This window comes from Artibeus jamaicensis, unplaced genomic scaffold (assembly GCF_021234435.1).
Source record: "Artibeus jamaicensis isolate MK-2021 breed Jamaican fruit bat unplaced genomic scaffold, CSHL_Jam_final contig_233, whole genome shotgun sequence".
NCBI classification, from domain to species: domain Eukaryota; kingdom Metazoa; phylum Chordata; class Mammalia; order Chiroptera; family Phyllostomidae; genus Artibeus; species Artibeus jamaicensis.
Window position 1 is genome coordinate 19631159 of NW_026521486.1, and position 23319 is coordinate 19654477.

At 37.7% G+C, this 23319-nt stretch overlaps 1 protein-coding gene and 1 pseudogene across 2 annotated transcripts in view; both read left to right on the top strand.

The window, feature by feature from the left end:
• The window catches only part of NTN4 (netrin 4), a 94495-nt gene that overhangs the window by 25825 nt on the left and 45351 nt on the right, over positions 1 to 23319 (top strand). For both annotated transcript variants that reach the window (XM_037160573.2, XM_037160572.2), the window contains exon 3: positions 10421 to 10699. In XM_037160573.2, the coding sequence (XP_037016468.2) occupies positions 10421 to 10699 (279 nt within the window). The remainder of the gene's footprint in view (positions 1 to 10420; positions 10700 to 23319) is intronic.
• LOC119060326 (receptor of activated protein C kinase 1-like) lies at positions 10976 to 13477 on the top strand (annotated as a pseudogene).

Sequence of the window (23319 nt, forward strand, 5' to 3'; positions counted from 1 at the left end):
ATTAATATTAGGATACTGACTTAAGGAATCTATACTCTTTGAGCTTTTCATCTCAAATAACTAACCTTTAACTCAAATGGTGGCAGTATCTGGCTTCAGAAGTCAATTGACATAAAACTTCCCTTGTTAGTAAGGTGACAATACAAAGTAAATTTTAGGAATTAAATCCTAGTAAATTTTAGGAACTTAAAAATGAGAGTTTTCAGTTTGGGAATAGCTTGATGAACAGTAGAAATGGAGACAAATATAATGGTTTCTATGTTGAAGTCTCAGGTATGTCATCAACCTAACAATAAGCAGAATGGTTGTCAATGTGTAGTAACAAACTTCAACTGAATTCACCAGGTGCTATTTGTGAACAACTAGTAAACAACCATATAAAACAAATGATGGCTTTGTAGTACAATCAAAAATATTTCTTGATATAGATGTTATTTTAACCAGGCTTAAATAGAGTAGGAAAGAAATATCATTTTTCTTCTTATATAGAAGTAGTTTTTAGTATGAGGTGATTTGTCTTTTAAATGTGTTGTCATTCTTGCAGTTGGTATAAGTTTATTATATTCTATAACTATTCAAATTTGGCACTCAAAGAGTATTTTAATATTAATAATAAATCAATTTTTCTAAAAAGTAACATTTTTAGTTATGTGGGATATAGTATATGATTAGCATAAAACTAATATATTTTGTAAGATGATAAATTACCTAGTATATTCTCTTAAGGACAAAATGCAGCCCAAGCTGATGTAGCTCAGTGGATTGAGCATGGGCCTGCAAACCAAAAGGGCACCCATTTGATTCCCAGTCAGGGCACATGCCTGGGTTGTGGGCCAGGTCTCTGGTGAGGGGCTCATGAGAGGCAAACACGTATTGATGTTTCTCTCCCTCTCTTTCTTCTTCTCTTCCCCTCTCTCTAAAAATAAATAAACAAAATCTTTAAAAAAACAAAATGCACATTATATAAATAAAATTATATTTATATTATTACTCTTATATCATAAAATAAAAATAAGCCTGTCATATCATGATTCCATATTGAGTCACTCCTTTAATATGTATTATTGAGAATCTCTATAAGACAAGGTATTAGATAGGAATACAAAGATGCATCAAACCATAAGATACATAAAATTATTATAGGTATCATAAATTATTTAGAAAGTTATAGCAAGGGCTCACTCATCTTTTAAAAAATGCAAGTTACTGAAAAAGAATTGAATAAACATATAAAGTTTAAATGTATATATTTTAAATTATTTTTCATATTTATTAGTTTGGTATGCCCAATCAGAAAACTCATTTGTTTTTCAAGCTTTTTTTCTGCTAAATGTAACCACACATCTAAATTTATTACTATAAAACTTCCAATGTGTCATTTCTATGATATTTTTATACAAAAATAAGAACTTGGTCCAGTGTAGTTTTATAGATGGTATGAGTTAAGCTGATTTGGTTTTTTAGACTTCAGCTGTCAGCCAAGACGCAGTAACAAGAACCATACTAACCCTGCTGCCTGAAACAACTAAAAAATTGGACAAAATATATGAAACAACTGTTTTCAGGTATTAGACATTAGGTAGCAGAGGACAATGATCTCTGAGAGAATAGAAGTAAATGAAGTGAGTCCTGTGATTGCCTCAGCTTCTTCCTAGAGAGCATTTCCATACTGGAGTGCAGTGAGTAGGAGCCAAGGGGAAGCCCAATGTATTTCCTGAATTAATAAGCTGAGAGTCTGGGAAGGCCAAGGAGGCTGGAGTCTGCAGGCAGGTACCAGAGAGGAGAGAGTTGCACTGGGAGAGACTTCCAGAGACCTACAAATGGTCCCCTTCAAGTCCTGAGTTGAGTACTGATCAATACATGCATGTAAGAAGATTACCTGAGACCAGAGAGAAAATGAAGGGATAAATTCTCAGAGCTCACTTAGGACCAGGACTGTAGTAAGCCATAGTGGAAAACTTTATAGTTTAAAATTTTAATCCATCAATAAATTAATTATCCCTATACTAAAGGATTGATTCACCTAGCAAAACTTAAAAGCAAGCCTCAAAGGGATCAACCTATTTCCAAGAGACCTAACTGCATCTCAGAACAAAGCCCAAAAACACAAAAATATTGACCACTCAAAAAGGTAAAATTCACAATATCTTGTAGTCAGTCAAGCTATGCAGAAAAGCAGGAAAATACAATTCATAATGAATAGAAAAATAAATCAATAGAAACAGATCCCAAAATGATAGAATTAGTAGTTCAGTATATTAACATAGTTATTATTATAACTACTCCTATGTTCAAGAAAAAAAGAGAAAAGATTGACCATATCAAGTAGAGCATGAAAAATATGGCAAAAATCCAAATTGAACTTCTATTGTTGAAAGATACAATTTCTGAGATGAAAAATATATTGAATGGTATCAGTAGATTAGACACTGCAGAAGATTTGCGACATTCAATATGTAACAGTAGAAATGATCCAATATGAAATGGTAAAAAAGAGAAAATGAGTCAGTTTTAAATAAATAAATCAGTGAGCTGTGGAATACCCTCAAGCAATGAAATACATGTATAGTTGGAGTCCACAAGCAAGAGAAGTGACAAGAGTGAAACAAAAATAATTAAGAAATAATGGCTAAGAAATTTCTAAATTTGATTATAACTATTAATCCACAGGTCCAAGAAATTCAACAAATCTTAAACACAATAAGCAAGAAGGCAACTACCCCAACACACATTATAATCAGATTGTTTAACAACCGATAGTAAAGAGAAAGTCTCAAAAGCGGCCAGAGGGGAAAAATAACACATTATGTACACAAGAACAAATACAAGACACACAGCTGTATGACAGAAACAATGCAAGTTATCAGACAGTGGGATGGAATCCTGAAAGGACTGACAGAAAAAAAGGTCAACCTGAATATTTTTCCCAGCAAAAATATTTTTCAGAAATGAAGATGACATACAGACTTTTGCAGTCATAGGGGGAAAATACAGCAGCAGCAGCCCTGCATGATAGGAGATGTTAAGAGAAGTCATTTGGGCAGAAGAAAAATGATACCAGATGGATAACTGGACCTACACAAAGGAATGAAGACCATCAAAAAGAGAAAATATGTGGAGATGTGTAAATGCTTTTTTTCCTTCTTTTTAAAATCACTCTAATATAACTGACTTTTTATCTAATATAAGATCATTGAGTTTTCAGAGCAAAAATATTAACAATGTGTTGTGGAGTTTTTAATAAATGTGGAAATCAAATGCATGACAGTAGTAGTGCAAAGATTGAGGGGGGAGATGGGAGGAGAGTGTCATTTCTTACAGTATATGTGAAAGATAGACTGTGTTAAGTTAAACATGTATATACTATAAATCCTAGAGCAACCACTATCTAAAAACACTAAACTAGTAAAGAAAAAAGTAAATAAAAGGGAACCCTAAAATATTCAATTCAACAGAAGACAGAAAAATATACTTAGAATATAAAACAAAAAGTCAGGTGGTAGCTTTAAATACAACCATATTAACAATCATAATAAATGCAAAAGGTCTAAACACTCCAATTAAAGGCATAGATTATCAGCTTGGACAAAATATTTTTAAAGACATAACTATGCTGCCTATAAGAAATTCACTTTAAATATAAAGATATGTCCAGGTTAAAAGTAAAAGAATGGAAAAAGATATACCATGCTAACATTAATCAAAAGAAAGCTTTTGGCCCTGGTTAGTGTAGTTCAGTGGATTGAGTGCAGGCTGCAAACCAAAGAATCACCAGTTTGATTCCCAGTCAGGGCACATGCCTAGGTTTCGGGCCAGGTCCTCAGAGTGGGCCACATGAGAGGCAACCACACAATGATGTTTCTCTCCCTTCCTTCTCTTTCTCTCTCCCTTCCCCTCTCTCTGAAAAATAAATAAATAAAATCTATAGAAGAAAAAAAAGAAAGTTTTTGATAGTGGCTATATTATTATCAGACAAAGTAGATTTCAGATCAAAGAATATTACCAGGGATAAAGAGGGACATTTCATACTGATAAAAGAGCCAATTCATCAAGAGGATATGACAATCCTAAATATTTGTGTACCTAACAGCAAGGCTTCGAAATACATGAAACAGTTGGAGATCCCAATGCCTTTCTGTAATTGACAGAGCAAGTACAGAAAAGCAGTAGGGATAAAGAAGATTAAAATTGTCAACACACTTGACTTAACATTCGTTATGATGTTCCACCAACAACAGTAAAATACACAATCTTTTTGAGTGTACAAGGAGCATTTATTAAAGTAGTCCATGTCCTGGGCCCTAAAACTAGTACTAATAAATGTAAAAAATTCAAACCATATGAAGTATGTCCTTTGGCCATGAAGTGATTAATATAGAAAACAATAACAGGAAGGTATCTGGGAAAGCCCCAAATACTTTGAAGTTAAATAATATACTTTTGAAGACCTGTGTGTCAAAGAGGAAATCAAAAGGGAAATTAGAAATCATTTTGAACTGAAATAAAAATGAAAACACAATGATCAAAATTTATGGGAGGCAACTGAACAAGTACTTAGGGGAGAAAAAGTTCTCAAATCAATCAACTATGGTTCCATTTTAAAAAACTAGTAAAAGAAGAGAAAATTAGACCCAAAGGAAACAGAAGAGAGAAAATAATAAAGATAAAAGCAAAAACAATAGAGAAAAACAATAGCGAAAACCATTGAAATGAAAAGCTGCCTGTTTTTTTAAGAACACGAAGATGGATTTCACAAACCATTAAAGAAACAACAACAGTTCTTTAATAATCCTAAAGCTTCCGTTTTTGGTAGATAAGAAAACTAGACCAGAAATCATAGAAAAGATGTAGTATTTACGTGAGTTTGGGTGCTTGCTCTTGCCTGCCTGACCTGTTTTCTTAAGAATGTAAAAGATCTTGTGTGCTACTGAAGAAGAAGAATCTATAAAGCCATTTGAAACTACATGTTTTTACATAGGTATTTATACATATGTGTGTGTTTACATACTTCCTGTCAAGAGCATGGTAAGATCATCTTGCTTTTTCTGTTTTTCTAAACTCTATTCCATATTTGGCTTCTCCTTTTAAAAAATGCTATTTGGAAAGATAATTCATTCATTTCTTGTGGGACATGCCTTGGGACACAGCTGTTAACCAGACAAACAAGATCCCTGCCCACTGAGCAGAGTCTAATGTGAGATACAGACAAGAAATGGGCAATAACAACTCGCTCTCATAAAAGTGCTATAGTGCAAAGAACAAGTGATGACAGAGTCCACAGGATGGGTAATCAACTTGGACCTGAAATATTCCTCAAGCTAGTACCTAAAGAGGAATTTTTTAATGTGATAACTAAGTTTCTTAAATTATTATGATTTAATAAAATTTTAGGCATGGAGCCCCAGCTGAGTTAGAACATCATCCCAATACACCAAGATTGTGGGTTGAGTCCTTCCTTGGTCAGGGCACATACAAGAGGCAACCAATGAATGCATAAATAAATGGAACAACAAATCAGTCTCCCTCTCCCTCTCCCTCTCCCTCTCTCTCTGTCATTAATAAATTTTTAAAATTTTAAAATTTTTAGCCCTGGCTGTTTTGTTTAGTGGATTGAGCGCTGGCCTGTGAACCAAAGTATTGCCGGTTTGATTCCCAGTCAGGGTACATGCCTGGGTTGCAGGCCAAGTCCCCAGTTGAGGGGTGTGAGAGGCAAATATACACTGATGTTTCTCTCCCTCTCTTCTCCCTTCCTCCACCTCTCTCTAAAAATAAATAAATAAAATTTTAATTAAAAATTTTTAGGTATGGAATAATGTGTAAGGTAATCAATCAGTTTGATACTGAAAAAATTTCTTAACTATTATGTACCTAATATTTACTTAAATATGTTCACACTGTTAATACTCTGTTGAGATTTTCACCTCAGAGTATAAATAACACATATAGAATGCTGTTGTTTTCTATTAATTTTCAGTATTATATAGAGTTTTTTAAAGTATTCTAGAAAAGATAGAACATACAGGTGATTCTAACCTGTTCAGAACTTTTTAAAGGTCTCTTTGTTATACTAGAGCATAAGAAATAGCAGGATGTAAGCCAAGAATAAATCTTCAGGCAAAGTTCAATGGAATACCAGGTTTAGAGAAGTAAGGCAAGATCAGGGAAATGTGAGGATTCCAAAGATTAGGTGGGAAAAGGTCCATGACTCATTCAGAAGCTCAGATTATTTCAAAATTATGCATTTCCTTTAACTCATTGACTTCACATTTGGAATTGTATCTTCAGAATATTACAAACTTCCACATTTTAACTACCAGATTGCCACTGGTTACACTGAGAAGTTGGAAATAACCTAGATGCCTAACTATAGCAACTTGGCTAAATAAATTACATTGTAGCTATAAAATGAAATTCTAACCAGGTTTGTAAATAATGTAGCAGTGCTTCTCAAACTTTATTCAGCATCAGAATCACTTGGAAGGCTTGTTGAAAACACAGATTGTGGGGCCCCAACTCCAGACTTTCTGCTTCATCGGCTTGGTATAGGGCCCAAGAACTTGCATTTCTACGAATTCCCAGGTTCATACTGATGCTCTTGGTCTGAGGTGCCAAACACTCTTTGAGAGCCACTGACGTAGAGTTATTTTTATTGACTAGGAATATTATTCACAAGGTATTATTAAGTTGAAACAAAGCTGTTTACATTACATTCTTTGTATATACATACAGAAGTTTAGATGGGAAAATATAATCCCCTTGTGATTAAATGTCTTTAGTGGGGATTGCATTATAGATTCTTATTGTCTTCTATATTTTTCAGTGACAGATTTTTCTGTAATGAGCATAGTATTAATCACTAAAACACAATCAGTCTTTTTAAGAGAGGGAGAGAAATATCATTGTGTGGTTGCCCCTCACACACTCCCAACTGGGGACCTGGCCCACAACCAAGGCACATGCCCTGACTGGGAATTGAACCGGGCACCTTTTAATTTGCAGGCTAGCTCTCAATCCACTGAGCCACACCAGCTGGAGCTCAAACATTTTAAATAATAGGATCATGAAGTCCTGACCAATAGCACTAACACACCGGAAACATCACAGTAGACTTGATCCTAGACCCCCTCTACTTTTTAACTTTGTCTTGTTAGAATTGTATCCTCAGAAGCAATCACAGAGAAACAGTGATGGGCCCATAGATACAGCCTGTTCCTGATGGGAAGGAAAATAGAAGAGGCTGGCATGCTACGAAGTGCTTCAGCATTTTTTCTTACTTCATTTTAGTAGTGCCACACAGGCTTCTTCTGGGGATATTTGAAGAAAAACTGGGTGGAACCCAAAGGGCGACCTGCCAGAAGCTTGAAGCATCTGGATTGGCGCGCTCTTTGTTTCCTGATGCAGGGCAGATCCATTTCCCAGGGTATCAGATTAAGGCGTCTCCTTTCTGGAAAAAAGATTTCATGGTTTAAATTCCCGTTCACTTTTGTGTCTGTGGCACTCTGCTGTCTCCTTTCCAGCGTGCAGCCTCAGGGGTCATGATGTCCCTTCCCTGCTGATATCAGCGTGCCAACCGTGGTGTCATGCTCACCAAGCACAGAGCTGCCATTCAGCTTCCAGTCTGGGGTCAGGAAGCAAAAGAGCTTCTAAGTTCCTACAAACCTTGACAGATCTCTCTCAAGCCTTGCATGAGACCAGTTTTCAGGGCAAGGCGGGTGAGGGCAAGGAGGCTAGAGAAGACAGGATAAATGTCAAGGGTGAATGTGTAACAGGAGCAGAGAGAGCAAACAGCTTCATCACCACTGTTCAAAAAGGAGGGGTGGGTGACAGTGCAGAGAAGTACTCCACAGACTTTTCAATGGAACACTTATTTGGTTAACACTGGTCGCCCTCTTCCATGTCCTTGCACTACTGTGGTTGATAAACTAGGAGGTAGTCGCATCATGTATCTTGTTTAGAGCAAGGGTTCTTCATGAATGTCTAACAGAATGCCAGTGTGTGAGATGTCAGTAAAAACAAATCCCATAGGAAACTCACAATGGATTCTATGTTTTTTGTTCTTTAAATGATTCAAAATAATAAAATTATGTTCTGATTTAAGCTATTGTTAAAAGAAAGAGACATTATTTCTATACTGACTTTGAAGTAAGTGACATTATTTGTTGGAAAATTTTGTTCCATAATGTGTTGCTTTCCACCACTCTGCATGTGAATAAATGTGGTAGAGTACTGTTTGAGTTTAAGATAAAATTACTAGCTTTTGCAAGTTTGAAAACAGCTGGAAATGTAGATACTGGTATATTATGTAACTATTTATAACTGTTTATAATACAACTTCTTATCTCTCACTTTCTGGTGTTATAACATGAATTCAGTATGTGAATCTGTTTAGGACCCTATAAAAAGGAAGTTAAGTTACTTGAAATTCTCACCTATTGCTTGAATGCCAAGAGCAATGTTATAATTAGTCAATTAATTTACCAAAAGTGTATTGAATACCTACTCTGTGATAGACACTGTTCTGGGACACATTAGTGATGCCTCTCTGGAAGTTTATATCCAAGACTGGGAAGAGAATAAATTGTTAAACAACTACAAATCTAACATGTCAGGTAGTAATGAGCACTAAGAACAAAAATAAGGCAGGGCCATTACAAGGACTTTGTATTTTGTGTAAAATGGGAAGTCTTTGGGTGGGGGTGAAGAGAACCACCCTGGCTGCTGGGTAGAGAGTTGCTGCAGGAGGCCAAGTATCCACTGAATTATCACCCCTCCTCCAAAGCTGTAATTCACTGAGGAATGTTTGGTGCCAGCAGACCTGGGGACGTGATCTTACACAGTTGATTCTTACCTTTCCTGCTCTTGGTGTAAAACTAGTTTCTAAAATAAAATTTTCATCTCTAAACTATTCCTTAAAGAAGTGTCTTTCTGGAAAGTTGCTTTTAGATGCATTCGTGCTAAATGGGAGTTTATCTAAAGTCTATATTTTTTAAACAACTTGCTTTTATACTACAGTTGATGAACAACATAGGTTTGAACATCACAGGTCCACTTCTATGGAGATTTTTTCAATAAATTCTGTAATCGTATTTTTTCTTCCTTATGCTTTTCTTTTTTTGTTAGTTTTCTCAGTTTTAATCACTATATAAATACAATAGTATTCCAGGTATTTCAGGATTTTACTCTAGATGTTTGCTTATTTTTTCTTAAGTTTTGAGTTACTAGATCTTTGTTAGTAATAGTACAAATCAGTTCCTCAAATGAAAGTGTAAGACCCCCAGGGAAGATAATGTTAATGATAAAGGAGCAGTCCATGATATTCTGAAGATATTTTAGGCCATTAACCTTTTACAAGACTAATGCTATTGTGGGCAAATACTAACCCTGTATTATAGTCAGGGAAATCAAGCCATGATTACTAAGTGTGTTGCCCAAGGCCAATTATGAGCCATGAGAAGAGCAGAGCTTCAACTTCAGACTGACGCTTTTACTTAAATAAACTCTAAACAGTTCTTCAGGAGACTGAGATAACTGTTCATATTTCCTAATCTTAGAACTTCAACAAGTGAAGAAAAAGCAAGGAATATTGAATATGCCCACATAAAAACATGCTGTGACATTTTGGCAATATTGCATTAGACTTACTATAAATTGACCAGCCTTGATATTGATCTATATGTCTTTATATATCATAAAAATATCATACTCTATCAGGTGAATTTATCTCTGATAAATGCAAAAGGGTATTATTTTATGGAAGACAATGGCAACTCTTTCCCATGACGCTTATATAAAAACATTTAGAATTGGCTCTATTCATACTGTTTATATATGTCACATTGGAATACAGAGTTTCATGTTCTTTTTAACAGCCTCTGTAATGTTTCTGGTGAAAATTAGAAAAAAGCTAATGCATATTAAATGCTGCTACATTTTAGGTGCTACTGGAGGCTCAGTACTTGTGACCTTATTCAGGTTTTATAAAAATTCTATATTGTAACTAGTAACCTCATCTCACTGATGCAGAATCTTTCATCAGAAAGATCCCGTGGACTCCAGGAACACTGGTCTTGTTGTCCATTTCTGAATAAGCCAAGTTTGATTCCACTTCAAGGCCTTTAAACTTGCTATTCCTTCTGCCTGGAATGCTCTTCCCCCGAGATCTTTGCATGGCTGCCTTCACCCCAACAGTCAGTTCTCTGCTCGTGACTCAATTTATACATCTGCATTCAAACAGGCAGCACATCTGTTCCAGGAGTAATGGAGTAGCTCTTCCCCCAGTGTGACCAGGGGCTAAAACCTCTTGTGATTGTGTCACTTACAGATAACAAGAGGTGTGAATCAAACCAGAAGGATACGGGGCATACAATCCGGGGTTTGCACACAGTCCTATATACTCATGGTGTTTTCTTTTCCTTTATAGGTTATTTTCAGAGCTTTGTCGCCACCATATGATATGGAGAACCCTTACAGTGTCAAAGCGCAAGAGCAACTGAAGATCACCAACCTTCGTGTGCAGCTGCTAAAACAGCAGTCTTGTCCCTGTCAGAGAAATGACCTGAATGCAAAGCCTCGGCACTTTACACACTATGCAATCTATGATTTCATTGTCAAGGGCAGCTGCTTCTGTAATGGCCATGCTGATCAATGCGTACCTGTTGATGGCTTCAGGCCTGTCAAGGGCCCAGGAACATTCCACGTGGTATGTAAAACAAGTTCTCATCAATGGAAACCAAATCACGTTACCTCCAGCTTTGAGCATTGGTAGTCTAAGTTCCCTTCAGGTTGGTCCATGTTCGCATAGTGCTCTTATTTCTTCCTCTTCTGCTGATTCACTTCTCCAACTCCATGCCCATCCTATAAAGTATGTATTGACTTGTTTTTTAATCTTCAATTTTAGCATTATAAATAGTCAATCATGATAACAAGATTCCTTGGACAGCATCCATGCCAGTTTTTAGTACCATGACCTTCAGATATGAAGTGTAAGGTGAGCAGTAGGAGAGGTTGGCATAATCATACTAGTGGCATTATCACACAGAAGCCAGCTTTGACAATAAATGGGGACCATTGTTGAGTGGATTTTATAGTGGAAAAAATAAGAACTTCAGTTTAATGCCTGGTATCTTTTGCTGTTCAGTCAATAGATTGAACAATAATTCTCCTCTGTGAAGAGTAGACTCACCCCATCTCTCCCTTAGCAGAGTTAGGCTCTCTCTCCTCTGGATTCACACATCTCCTTGTGCCTCCTTCAGAACTTTTACTGCCGTGTATGTTCTAGGACAGGGACTGTAATCTAACCTCTGAACCCAGTGTGTTACCTGAGCCAGAAGTAGGCTTTCCGTGGGTGTGTTTGACTGAATAGTGGCAACATAGGAATACAGAAATGAAAAATTACTGTCATTGTTTGATCTCACCTCACTTTCTTCCAACCTACTAGTTTCTAGACACTAATGATCTTTGAACAGATACTGCTTCAAATAAAAATGAGATGATTTGTTATATCTAAGTTAATTGAGTTTGTATATGATTCAAATAGAAATGACCCAGATATTCTTGAGATATGTCAACCTACTGAACTGTAATTTGTGTGAGACAGAGTGCTAGAAATTTCTGCCATATTTAAGTGAATGGAGAACCCATAGGCTACAATGGACGTAATGTAGATCTTCCCCCAAAATTCATATGTTGAAACCCTAATCCCAATGTGATGGTATGTGGAGGTGAGGCCTTTAGGAGGTAATTAGATCATGAGATCATTAAATCCTCATAAATGGGATTAGTGTCCTTATAAGAAGAGGCCAGCTAGCTAGCTAGCTCTCTTTTTGCCATGTAAGGACCCAGTGACAAGTTGATAGTCTACTACCTAGAAGAGATCCTCACCAGAACCTGATGATGCTAATGCCCTGATCTTTGGCTTTTAGCCTCCATAACTGTGAGAAATAAATTTCTGTTGCTCATAAGCCACTCAGTCTATAGTATAGCAGCCTGAACCGAGATGCTGGTCTTTGTTTCTTCAACTGTCTTCTAGAATCCAAGCCTTATAGGGTCACTTCAGGATAGCGTCCTGAGCAAAAGGGCATACACAAGCAGGCCCCTACAACACATCCCAGAGTTGGCCACCTGGGAGTGAATGACCTATGAGACAATCTGAATGGCTCTGATCAACCAAGTTATTTACCAGAGTTCTCATGAGCCTTATAAAACTTTCACGTGTATGCATTTAAAAGCAATAGTTTCTTTATTTTTTTCCAAAAAAGTAAGTCCTCTGATGTAAACTTTCAATGAGATTGCAACACTCTCAAAGGCTAAAGAGAAAATTCTAGACATTTCTATTATATTCTCTGGGTATATGCAACTACACTGTGCTGGGTGAGAACCATTCTCAGTGGGTATCTTGCATCTGCTACTCATCCAACAATAATCCCAGTATTGTCTCCCATGGCTGGGACAAGCTGCAAGCTGAAGACAAACCACATCAGCCCCATGGGCCACCTAAACACTGTGAATGTCTCTCCATATGGATCCCTATATGCTTCAGGAGGCAAGATGGCCAGGCCATGCTCTGGAACCTCAACAAAGGCAAGCACCTTTGCATGCTAGATAATGAGGCTTCATCATCATCCTGTGCTTCAGCCCCAACCACTGCGGGCTCTGTGCTGCTATGGGCTCTAGCACTAAGATCTGGAATTGGACGGGATTTGAAATTCAATGAATTTCAAAAGCAAGAAGTTATCAGCTCCAGCAGCAAGGCAGAGCCACCCCAGTGCACCTCTTTGGCCTGGTCTGCTGATGGCCAGACTCTGCTGGCTATATGAACAGCCTGGTACAGGTGTGGCAGGTGACCATCAGCACCCAATATATTCCAGAGCTTTAGAAATTTTAAAAACTGGCTTTATGACTTAAGAAGAAAATAAATTCTATTAATCCTGCCAAATTCAACAACGGATAATTACACAGACTTACCAGAGATTTTTGCAAGTCTTCAAATACAATTATTTTATATAATCTTCTGCCAGGGAGAAAACTGTTAACTGTGTGCCTACACCCCTGTGTCTGCACCTGCTGGCTGTCTGCTCTATCCTGCCATTACCCCCTGCTCTCTTACTGCCTACCATAGCTCTGCATCCTCCAGCTGCATCCTGTCTGGGATCACTGCCACCTTCCACCCAGGTCTTTTTGCCTTGGCCTTTGCCACAGCCAGCCCCTGGTGAACTCCTGTGGAGATCCCATCCTAGGAGCTACAAAAACATATATGAGAGACAACAACATCAAGACAGTGAGTCTGGAAGGTGGCACCTGTGAGGATGATAATGGAAAGCCTTACCTGCACTCTAGTGTCCAGATTGCCAAAAAAAAATCTGGGCAAAGAACACCTGCCCATTGCTGAAATGGCTGAATTTTTCAAGACATCTACAGAATTAGCCCTAGATGTGAATAGAAGTGTTGGAAAGTGACCAATATGTCACTATGCATATTATTTCTGGAAATCAAGACTTAAGGATTAGAGCCAGATATTTGCAAAGAGGTTTTAAGTTCAGCAGAGAAGTCTTTCTTGCCCAAACCATCCTGGAGAAATTACACACCCACTTCAGGGACACTGGCGTGCAGCTACATGGTTATATATACTATGGCACCAAGACTTATTGCTTTGACTTCACAGGCACTAAGAAGGGTGTTTCAGAAATGTGAGAGCAGCCCTGGCTGGTGTAGCTCAGTGGATTGAGCGTGGGCCTGCGAACCACACGATCGCGGTTCGATGCCCAGTCAGGGCACATGTCTGGGTTGCAGGCCGATTCCCTGCAGGCCAACTCCCAGCAGAGGACTCACGAAAGGCAACCACACATTGATGTTTCTCTCCATCTCTCCTTCCCTTCCCCTCTAAAGATAAATAAATAAAATCTTTAAAAAAAAAAAGAAATGTGAGAGCAAAGAGTTCTTCTGCACACCTGTGCCTGCAAGCTCATAAGAGTAGACACCTCATCTTGAGCAGCGGAAGAAACGGTAGTGAGGGTAAAGAATTTCTCTGCATTCTTTGACATGAACTATCAAGGCTTTGCCAGTTGTGATGGTAACAAGGATGCCTGGGCTATGTCCCACTTCATCCAAGAGCGCATTAATGTTTTTCTCTGCCAATCCTATGCCAAGAACATTTGCTTATACGGTGAGCGTGTGGGAGCCTTCACTGCAGTCTGCACAGACACTGATGAAGCCAAAAGAGTGAAATTACAGTTAAAGGTCTTGCTTGGTCCATCCAATGTGATCCCACCCTCCTCTCAGTCGGAACCAATACTGCCTCAACCATTCTGACTATCCTGGATGTTTGAAAACAGTGATTGCCAGAAGTTAAAGTCGTGGCCAACCTCATCATTAGCATGCATACTCAACTGGTCTCCAGCCTCAAGAAGGACTTCTCCCACAACTGGCAGCACATTCCTACCAGATTGGCATGTTTTGTTTCACGGGGCTACCAAGAGTTCTCCATCTATCTACATGGCAAAGGTCAGCCACATCTCTGTGGCAGGGTCACCTCAGACAATGGGGCTACCTTGCTCATTTAGTTGGATACCAAATGATTTCCCTGGTGAGAAGAAACAGAGACATTCTTCCTTGTCTTCAGCCTCTGCTACTGTGAGATTCACATGGAGGATGGCGGTGGGGGGGTGTGAGTGGATCATTTCTTTTAACCACATCGCTGATTGAACCTGCTTCATAGAAAAGAGCATGTAGGAAAATGGGGCAGAGATATCCATGGCTGAAGTCTGGGACTTTTTGGCTCTAAACCAAACTCTTCCTTGTCCTTTTATTTCCAGCTTTTCCAGAAGAGCTTACACATGCAAAAAAAAAATCCCAGCACCCACACACCTGCCAACCACACCATTGTAATACTATAGGAGCTTTAACTTAGGCACCTATGGTATTGAGAGTTTCCTCTGTGGATCCATAGTGGGAAATAGCCCACACTAGAGGCTTTGTGAGAAGACCTAATTCTAACAGTGACATCTGTTACTGCCCTCCCATGACTGAGCAATCTTATCAACAGACAATGTGATAGGAGTTGTGTTTTATGAAATCCAGCATATCTGCTGCTGCTGCAGCAAGGACAACACAAGATGCTGTTTCTTGTCTTATTTAAGAAAAAGAAAAAAGGCCCTCCTTTTTAATAATTGCAGGCACTTTAATGTTCCTCTCTCTTCCCTTAGGTATAAAGGTTTATATACATAACTAACCTAGGTTTTCATCCGGCTGTATTGCTTGACTGACCATCAAACCCATCCTCTCAGGATTTATTTATTTGAAGACTGAAGAAAATAACTTACTGCTCATCCCATACCCTCACCTTTCTTGGCAAAGAATAGTGAAGAGTAAGCAACTGCTTTATCATAGCTTCCTCTCTAGTGATCAGTTGTTTCCCATTGGGTTTTTGTCTTTGCCCACTTGGACCTCATACTTTGATTCATTGTGGTTGTGCAGTCACTCATCTCTCATAGTGAGTCAGGCAGTGCAGCACAGTGTCAGGAAAGAGGTTATTCTGGGCTTTGGTTTACTGTGTGTGCAGCTGAGTACAGCTGGCAAGCCGGGCTCAGGCGTCGCCCTTTGGAAAGATGACCACCATCTGCTCCAGTCATGTAGACTTACTATAGCCTGGTTTCTCAGTTACAATGAAGTTACTATAGGAACCCCTTCCCTTAAAAAAAAAAGAGAGGGACAGATTAATGAGGGAAAGAGAGAGAGAGAAGGCTATTAACCTATAAAGAAGATCTGGCCCTGGGTGGTATGGCTCAGTGGATTGAGCACCAGCCTGTGAACCAAAGAATTGCTGTTTCAATTCCCAGTCAGGGCACATGCCTGGATTGTGGGCTGGGTCCCCAGTTGGGGGTGTGTGAGAAGCAACCACACATTGACGTTTCTCTCCCTCTCTTTCTCCCTCCCTTCCCCTCTGTCTAAAAATAAATAAATAAAATATATTTTTAAATTTTTTTAATAAATAAAGATCTGGATAACCAAGTAAGAGCATTATAGAGTAAAGGTTTTTCCATTTCAAAAGAATGTTAGAATGAGAAGTCTCTATTCTAGAAGACCTTGTGGGATGGGGCCAGGGAAACTTTTCTTTATTAATCTCAGGCTGCTTTGAAATCAGAAGCAATCTCCTTTCAAAATAATACTAGTTTTGTGACTTCCTGCTCCCCAGCTTTCATACTTATTCCAACTTCTGCAGCAGTAGTGATAGCCCCTACTGCTGTAACTGTATCATGTGCTGAAACCAAGCAAGACCAAGTCCGGGTCAAACTTGGAGCAAGAGCCAGGTAGAGGTAAGAAACAGGCTATATGGTCAAGGCTATATTGGTTTCCAGGGATCCAGTTCCCTGACTCCTTGCTGTCTCTATTTAAGAAGAGAGAGAGAAAGGAAGGAAGAGAAAGAAAGGAAGCCATAAGCAATTGGACTAACAGAGGCTTATGGCTGGAAATATGAATGGTCCTGATTTCAGATTTTTTCCCTTCCTAAGCTTCAGTGCATTTTACTTTTATGTGTTTTTCCCCCGGATTATGAAGAGCTGGATTGGATTTGGGTATGGTTGCTTCTTTTGAATATGATATTCTTATTCCTATGATTCCTTAGCTGAGCAAATTGCACATTGAAAGCATAGTCTTTTGCTTCATGAAAAGCATGGTCATAAGGTCAGTTGTCCTCCCACGGTTGTATTTCTGTGAACACCATTCATTATAGGTATGTGGAAATAAATAGTTGGATTTGTAAATTGTGCCTGCAGAATGGAAGGTAGCCTCTTAAGAAATGTTCTTCTTTCACTAGTTGGCTTGCCCTAGGTATGTGTGTACAAGTCAGACTTGATTTAGCAGTTTTTCTTTTTTTATGTTTTAAAATTTTATTCAATTACAGTTGTCCCCATTGTTCCCCTGTTACTCTCCCCACATACAGAAGGCCCATAAACATATGAAAGGATGCTCAGCATCACGAGCCATCAGAGAGATGCAGATTAAAACCACAATGAGATACTATTTCACGCTGGTCAGAATGGCCGTCATAAACAAATTGGCACCGTTTTTTCCATAGCAGTCATTCTAAAAGAGTTGGTCCCTGAACCAGCAACATCAGCATTACCTGGAGACTTGCTAGAATTACAAATTCTCAGGCCCTAACCCAGAACTACTGAGTCAGAAACTCTAGTGATGGAGCCCAGGAACCTGTGTTTATCAAACCCTCTTGGTGATTGCAATACTTGCTAATATTTGAAAGCTACTGCTTTATAGACAGCTACACCTGATACTGCTGTGAGGGTGACTAATTAATAGAAATATGATTTTATGTGCTAGAATATTTGATGTCTGATGGTAGACAATTAAGGAAGTTAATAAAACTGGATACTTTGTTGCTTAAACTGTATAAGATTTTAGGGTCATGTTCTTTCTTGAGAAGGAAGTAGGAAAAGATAGAAAGTGGGATATAACTGGATAGCTTCATTTACCTTAGAAGGTTCTTGTATCTTTTTTTATCCTTGCCAAAAGATACATTTTAAAAATTGATTTTATAGAGAGAGAAGGGAGAGAAAGAAACATCCACGTGAGAGAGAAACATGGATGGGTTGACTCCTGTACAAGCCCCCACCAGGGTCCACACCCGCAGCCCAGGCATGTGCCCTGACCAGGGATGGATCCCAAAACCTATAGGGGCATGGAATAGCATTCCAACCAACTGAGCCATACTAGCTATGGATCTTTTAAAGTAGTATCACCTTTTCCATGTTTGTCCTTCTCAGATCTATTTCATTTATGTTTTGCCAGTTCAATTTTTGTTTCTTTCACTGGAAGGCAGAACAGTGATTGATACCCTAACATTGGAGCCAAATAGACCTGGATTTGACTCACTGCACCATTTATTGTTAGTCTCACTGAACCTCAGTTTCCTAAAAAAATGATGCTAATATCTATGTTATATAGTTATTATAAAAATTAAAATGGCATATTTTGGCATACTTAAAAATGGCCTAGGATATGATAGATACTACTTGGGTTACTGCTGTTATGAAATTGTGTTATATCAGCCACTTCCATGTCTTCTCCCACATACTTTTCTACCCCAATAATGCCAAAAATAAATTATATCTTGTTTGACATGTATACAGGGGTAGAGGTTTTGTGGAAAGAAAAACTACACTTTGACTCCACCCTTCTGGGATCCCATAAATTATGTGAAGAGATCTCAAGTTTTTTTTCTTTGCAGCTGGAGAGGACTTATTTAGTTCTTTTTTCCTAGCAGCTGGTGGTTTTACAGCTGTTGAATGATGGGTGATGATAAGAAGGAACATGGAAAGCTTCGTTGTTTTACCAAAGTGTCATCCACTGGATAACACAGAAGCCTCAGAACACCATGAGGAATTGTTTAAATGTCTTGAGTTACACTTGTTAAGGTAGTTTTTTTCTTTTGCAATCAGAGACTGATTATAAAAGAGTATCAATATTTTGATTGATGTGTTCAAATCTAAAAGTAATATTGAGACCTGTAGAACCATGTAGTGGGGTTGAGGAAAATGTTACTTAGCTGCCTAGCTGTGTGAGGCAGGATTTAGAATCATTAATACAGTTTCCTGACAGAAGTTGTTCTCATCTGAACCTGCGTACATTTATTTGTGTATTTACATTTGCACGTGTTATGTGTCATGTTTTGTAAATTCATTGTAGGTTTAAGACCATTGTTCTTGTCTCCTCTTTAAAAAATTTTTTTGTATTATGAATAAGCAAAAAAGCAATAATCAGAAAGCTCTGGACTCTTCAAGATGTTAAGGAAAAGATCAGAGGGATTAAAAACAATCAATAAAGGCCCTGGCTTGGTGTCTTAGGTTGGTGTATCATCCCGTACACCAAAAGGTTGTAGGGTCCTGTCCCAGTCAGAGCACATACCTAGGCTATGGGTTTGGTCCATAGTCAGGGTGCACACGGGAGGCAACCTACCAACATTTCTCCCACACATCGATGTTTCTATTTCTCTTTAAAATCAATAAACATATCCTCTAGTGAGGGTAAAAAAGTCATTAAATGAGAACATTACATCAGGATTTTAAAATATTTTTATGTAATAAAAATTTGTTTGAAAGTGAACACCTGGATATTTGTTCTAGGTCTTCTTATGAGAGAAAAAAACTATTATGGATTATAAATAATACTATCAATAGTTACTACTTATCAAATGTTTATTGTGTACCAGGTCTTGTGCTGTTGGGCTACAAATGTTGTTAAATTTAATACTCACAAAAATGAGATAATGCATTATCATCATTTTCATAGGTGAGGAAGTGAGGCTGGGAAATGTTATCTGACTTCTCAAAAGTTTAGAAAGGGTAGAGCCACAGTTTTAATTTACCTGCAAGACACTGAGGCCCATTCTCTTTTTGCTACTGTTGTGCTGTTAAAGAGTTGGATCTAACCAGAGCTGATGTTATGCCAAGAGCAGGGAAAAAAGATGGGATAAAGGACAGGAAGGGCACGGGAGATGGGATGGGCTCAAGGGACTGATTATCATGATGGACTGTAGAATCTAAACTGAGCAAGGAGGAAAGTGAGGACACAAGAGAGCATAGACTATTCCCACTAAAGGTCTGCTGTTTTATATTTTATAAAGCCCTTTCTCATGCATTATTCACTAGATCCTTACTACAACACTGGAAGTACGTATTTTTATTTCAATTCTGTGGGTAGATTAATTTACTTGCTTGAAGTCACACTCAAAATCTTCATTACTATACCCCACCTTCACTCCTAATAGGCTACCAAGAAAAAACCCTTATTAAAGAGACTCTTTTTTATAGGGATAGGTAATCTGTCTGAGTCACCTACATTTTAATATGGAACCAGAAATTGTCATTGATTATCTTCTCTTTCATTCAGTAACTAGTGAAAAGGCTCCAAGAGAAGAAAGAAGAAAGAGTCAAAGCAGTAAGTTTGGAGAATCCACAAAGTAAATACTTTGGGAGGAACTGTCTTTGGGGGAACAGACATCATCTTTGATGGGTATTTTTGGATTTATTAGAAAGAGGGGTTTCTGGCCTACAATCCTATTTCCATCTCTAGCACTAGATGTTCGCTGTGAATGAAAGACAGCGGCAATCACAGTTATTTCATCTCGTCACCTCGGATCTGGAGGAATGGGTAATCCTATCATGAAGGGGGCCACAGTGTTGCCTTCCTAACGTTAGCAAAATGTAAGGCCTGCCAACTTGATAGTTTTAATGCCAGACTGTTCTCAATCCATTTCAAGGTCTTAACCTTTGTATTTCAATGTTCCTGTGTTAGCATGGTATAGTTTTACCACTAGTCCCTTGGCAATGAATAACTACAGGTACCACACAAGGTGAACAGAATGTTGTTACACTTCGTTTACTAGCTTGTGTTTCCTAGCAGAAGGGCAAGCCAGTAAAATATGTTCATGGTTGGAAATTACTAGTGTTTTCACTGTAAAGCTTCCAATTAATCTAGCCTCATTTTCTGTCTGGATAGTAAGACATGCTCTCTTTTAATGATGAAAGTCGTCTGAGATTACTTTCTTATTGGATGTTCAGGAAACCAGAAGAGTTTAGAACTAGAGGCATTATAAAATAGTTTTTACACTCATGAAAGAATTCCCAGTGGGGTTCCTTTTAAGAGTTCCCCCAGAACATTTAAATATTTATTTATAGGTTTTTGACTACTCCACAGATAAGTTAAAGTATAAAAATACCTGAAAGCTAAAATGTTGCTGTCAGAGCCGACATCTCTGAAGGAAATATAAACCAATAGGAAAATAAGGTTGATTCTTCTAGTATGATATTCATAGATTCAGCATTTCATGAACATGCTTTGCAGAATGTGAAACACATGTATGTTTAGATCAAAACTGGGGCATCACAGAGGTACAAAAATGAGTTTCTCTAATAGGTTCACGTTGCTAGTTTTATAAATTTGAGAAGCAACAAGTTAAATTCGACATTTTTCTTACTCTAAAGTGCTCCTTAGATATCTCACTTTGCAATTTCGTAATGCATCGTTCCTATTCAGTGTAGCAGTTTGGGGTCCATCCTGTGGATAGTTGGGAGCCTGGAGTCTGAACTCTGTGTCAGGAAAGCCTAGTTTCCCTATTTAACTGCTGATATGATGTGCTGCAGGGGGAAGCCTCACAGAAAGAGAAAAGCTGAGGTTACAGATAGATATCTGACTTCTGGTTCACAGCCCCAGCTATCACATCTCTAAGGTATTTCATTTGTGTCTTGCCAATTTTTTAAGAGCTGGAAATGTACTTCAATTTTTCCTAAAACAATTACATTCAGTAGGAGATAAACTGTAATTTAAATCCTTAGTCCCTCTTATGAGGAGAAATTTTTAGTGACCAGACACATAAGATTAAAATACAAACACACACACACACACACACACACACACCCTCTATATACATATATATAATTATTCCATTAGAAAGAAAATTCACAACCATTTTGAATAGTGAGAAAAACAAGGTCTGTTGATCTTGGCATTCAAAACCTTAATATTGTAATTGGAACTATAGTTGTATTAAATCTTAGTAAAATAAATATTTTAGTGGAATAAAACAGTACATGCGTAAGAGTATAGAGGGACTATGGTATTAACTCATTATAAGATTTTTTAGTCATATAGAATCTGGCATCTTTTTAACTCTTTTCTCTAGCTCTTTAGATAGAAAGATAAAATAAAATCATGGTTCAAAAACTAAAATATATTTACTTTAAGAGAGCTCACATACTAGAAATAGAAAAAAATGACGTGCTCCGCTATTAAATATTATGTATATACATATATGTATTTTTGTAAGAGTAAACACTAGTCAAGTATCCTTTGCCCTTTATTTGTGCATCTCTGGAGGCACCACTACCAGACATGTAACTTAGCTGGCTGTCGGCTCTCAGAATTTCTGAAGGGCAGCGGTTTCATTGTCTCCCATATAAGGCCCTGGTAGTCATTAAAATTAAAGAGAACATGGGATCCTAGTATTTCTTTCATTTTAAAAATATTTTAAAATTTATTTTTAGAGAGGGGGAATAAGGGAGAAAGAAAGGGAGAGAAACTTTGATATGAGAGAAAGGCATCAATTGTGTGCCATGTACGGAAATTGAACCAGCGACTTTCGCTTTGAGAGGTAAGGCCCAACTAACTGAGCCACCCCAGTCAGGGCTGGGATCCTAGTATTTCCATATGCCAAATAGGGGCTAAAGATGGTAGTTTGTAGCCCATTGATCTTCTAATTCTTATTTGTAATTTAATTCAAAATATAATAAAAAAGGAATTTAACACTTTCAGATTACACTTGGCCACCTAACTTCATTAACATTTTGCAAAGCAAGGAATTATAGATTATTTTGTCAAACATTCCTCTACCCTGCCAGAGTCCCCTATACATCCCTCAATTAAAACATTTACCTAACTGTATTATAATTATTTGCTTACATATCTAACTTTTTCTATCTGCTAAGCTCTCTGATTCTTTAATGGCAAATACTGGAGCATTCACTATGCATAACATAAAAAAGGTTCAAAAACTCCCAGTCAGTATATAAATAAATTAATCAATGGCATTTTAAAAATAAGAGGTAATGTTGTTCACTCGAGATAATAAATGTTAATAACATTAATAATAATGATTGTTCTTGATTGTGTCACACAACTATATATACTTTCTGTTTTAACCCTCAAACATGTGGGGCCCATATCATTATGCTTATTTTATAGGTTAGAAAATTTAACTTGCTATTAAGGAACTTACTCAAAATTATTGAGAGAAGGGATTAGAAATCCTATGTATTTATTTCCAAAATTTATTTTCTTCACATCACATTTATCTACATAATGCTAAGAAAAGAACCCAATTTAAAATGGACAAAAAGTTTAAATGAACATTTCTCCAAATTAGTTATGCAAATGGCCAATAAGCACATGAAAAGATGTCCTTAGTCATTGCTGACATCCTTAGTCTTAGAGAAATGCAAATCAAAACCGCAGTGAGACACCACTTCACATACACCAGGATGACTATAATCAGAAAGACGTAGTAACAGTTGGCCAGCATGTGAAGAAATCAGAACCTTCATACATTGCTGGTGGGAATATAAAATGGTGCTGCTGCTGTAGAAAACAGTCTGGCAATTTCTAAAAAATTTTAATGTAGTTACCGTATGAACCAGCAATTCTCAGTACGCACCCAAGTGAACTGAAAACCTTTGTCTACACAAAATCTGGTACATGAGTGTTCATAGCAGCATTCTTCATAGTAACCCCAAAGTAGAAACTACCCAATGTCCG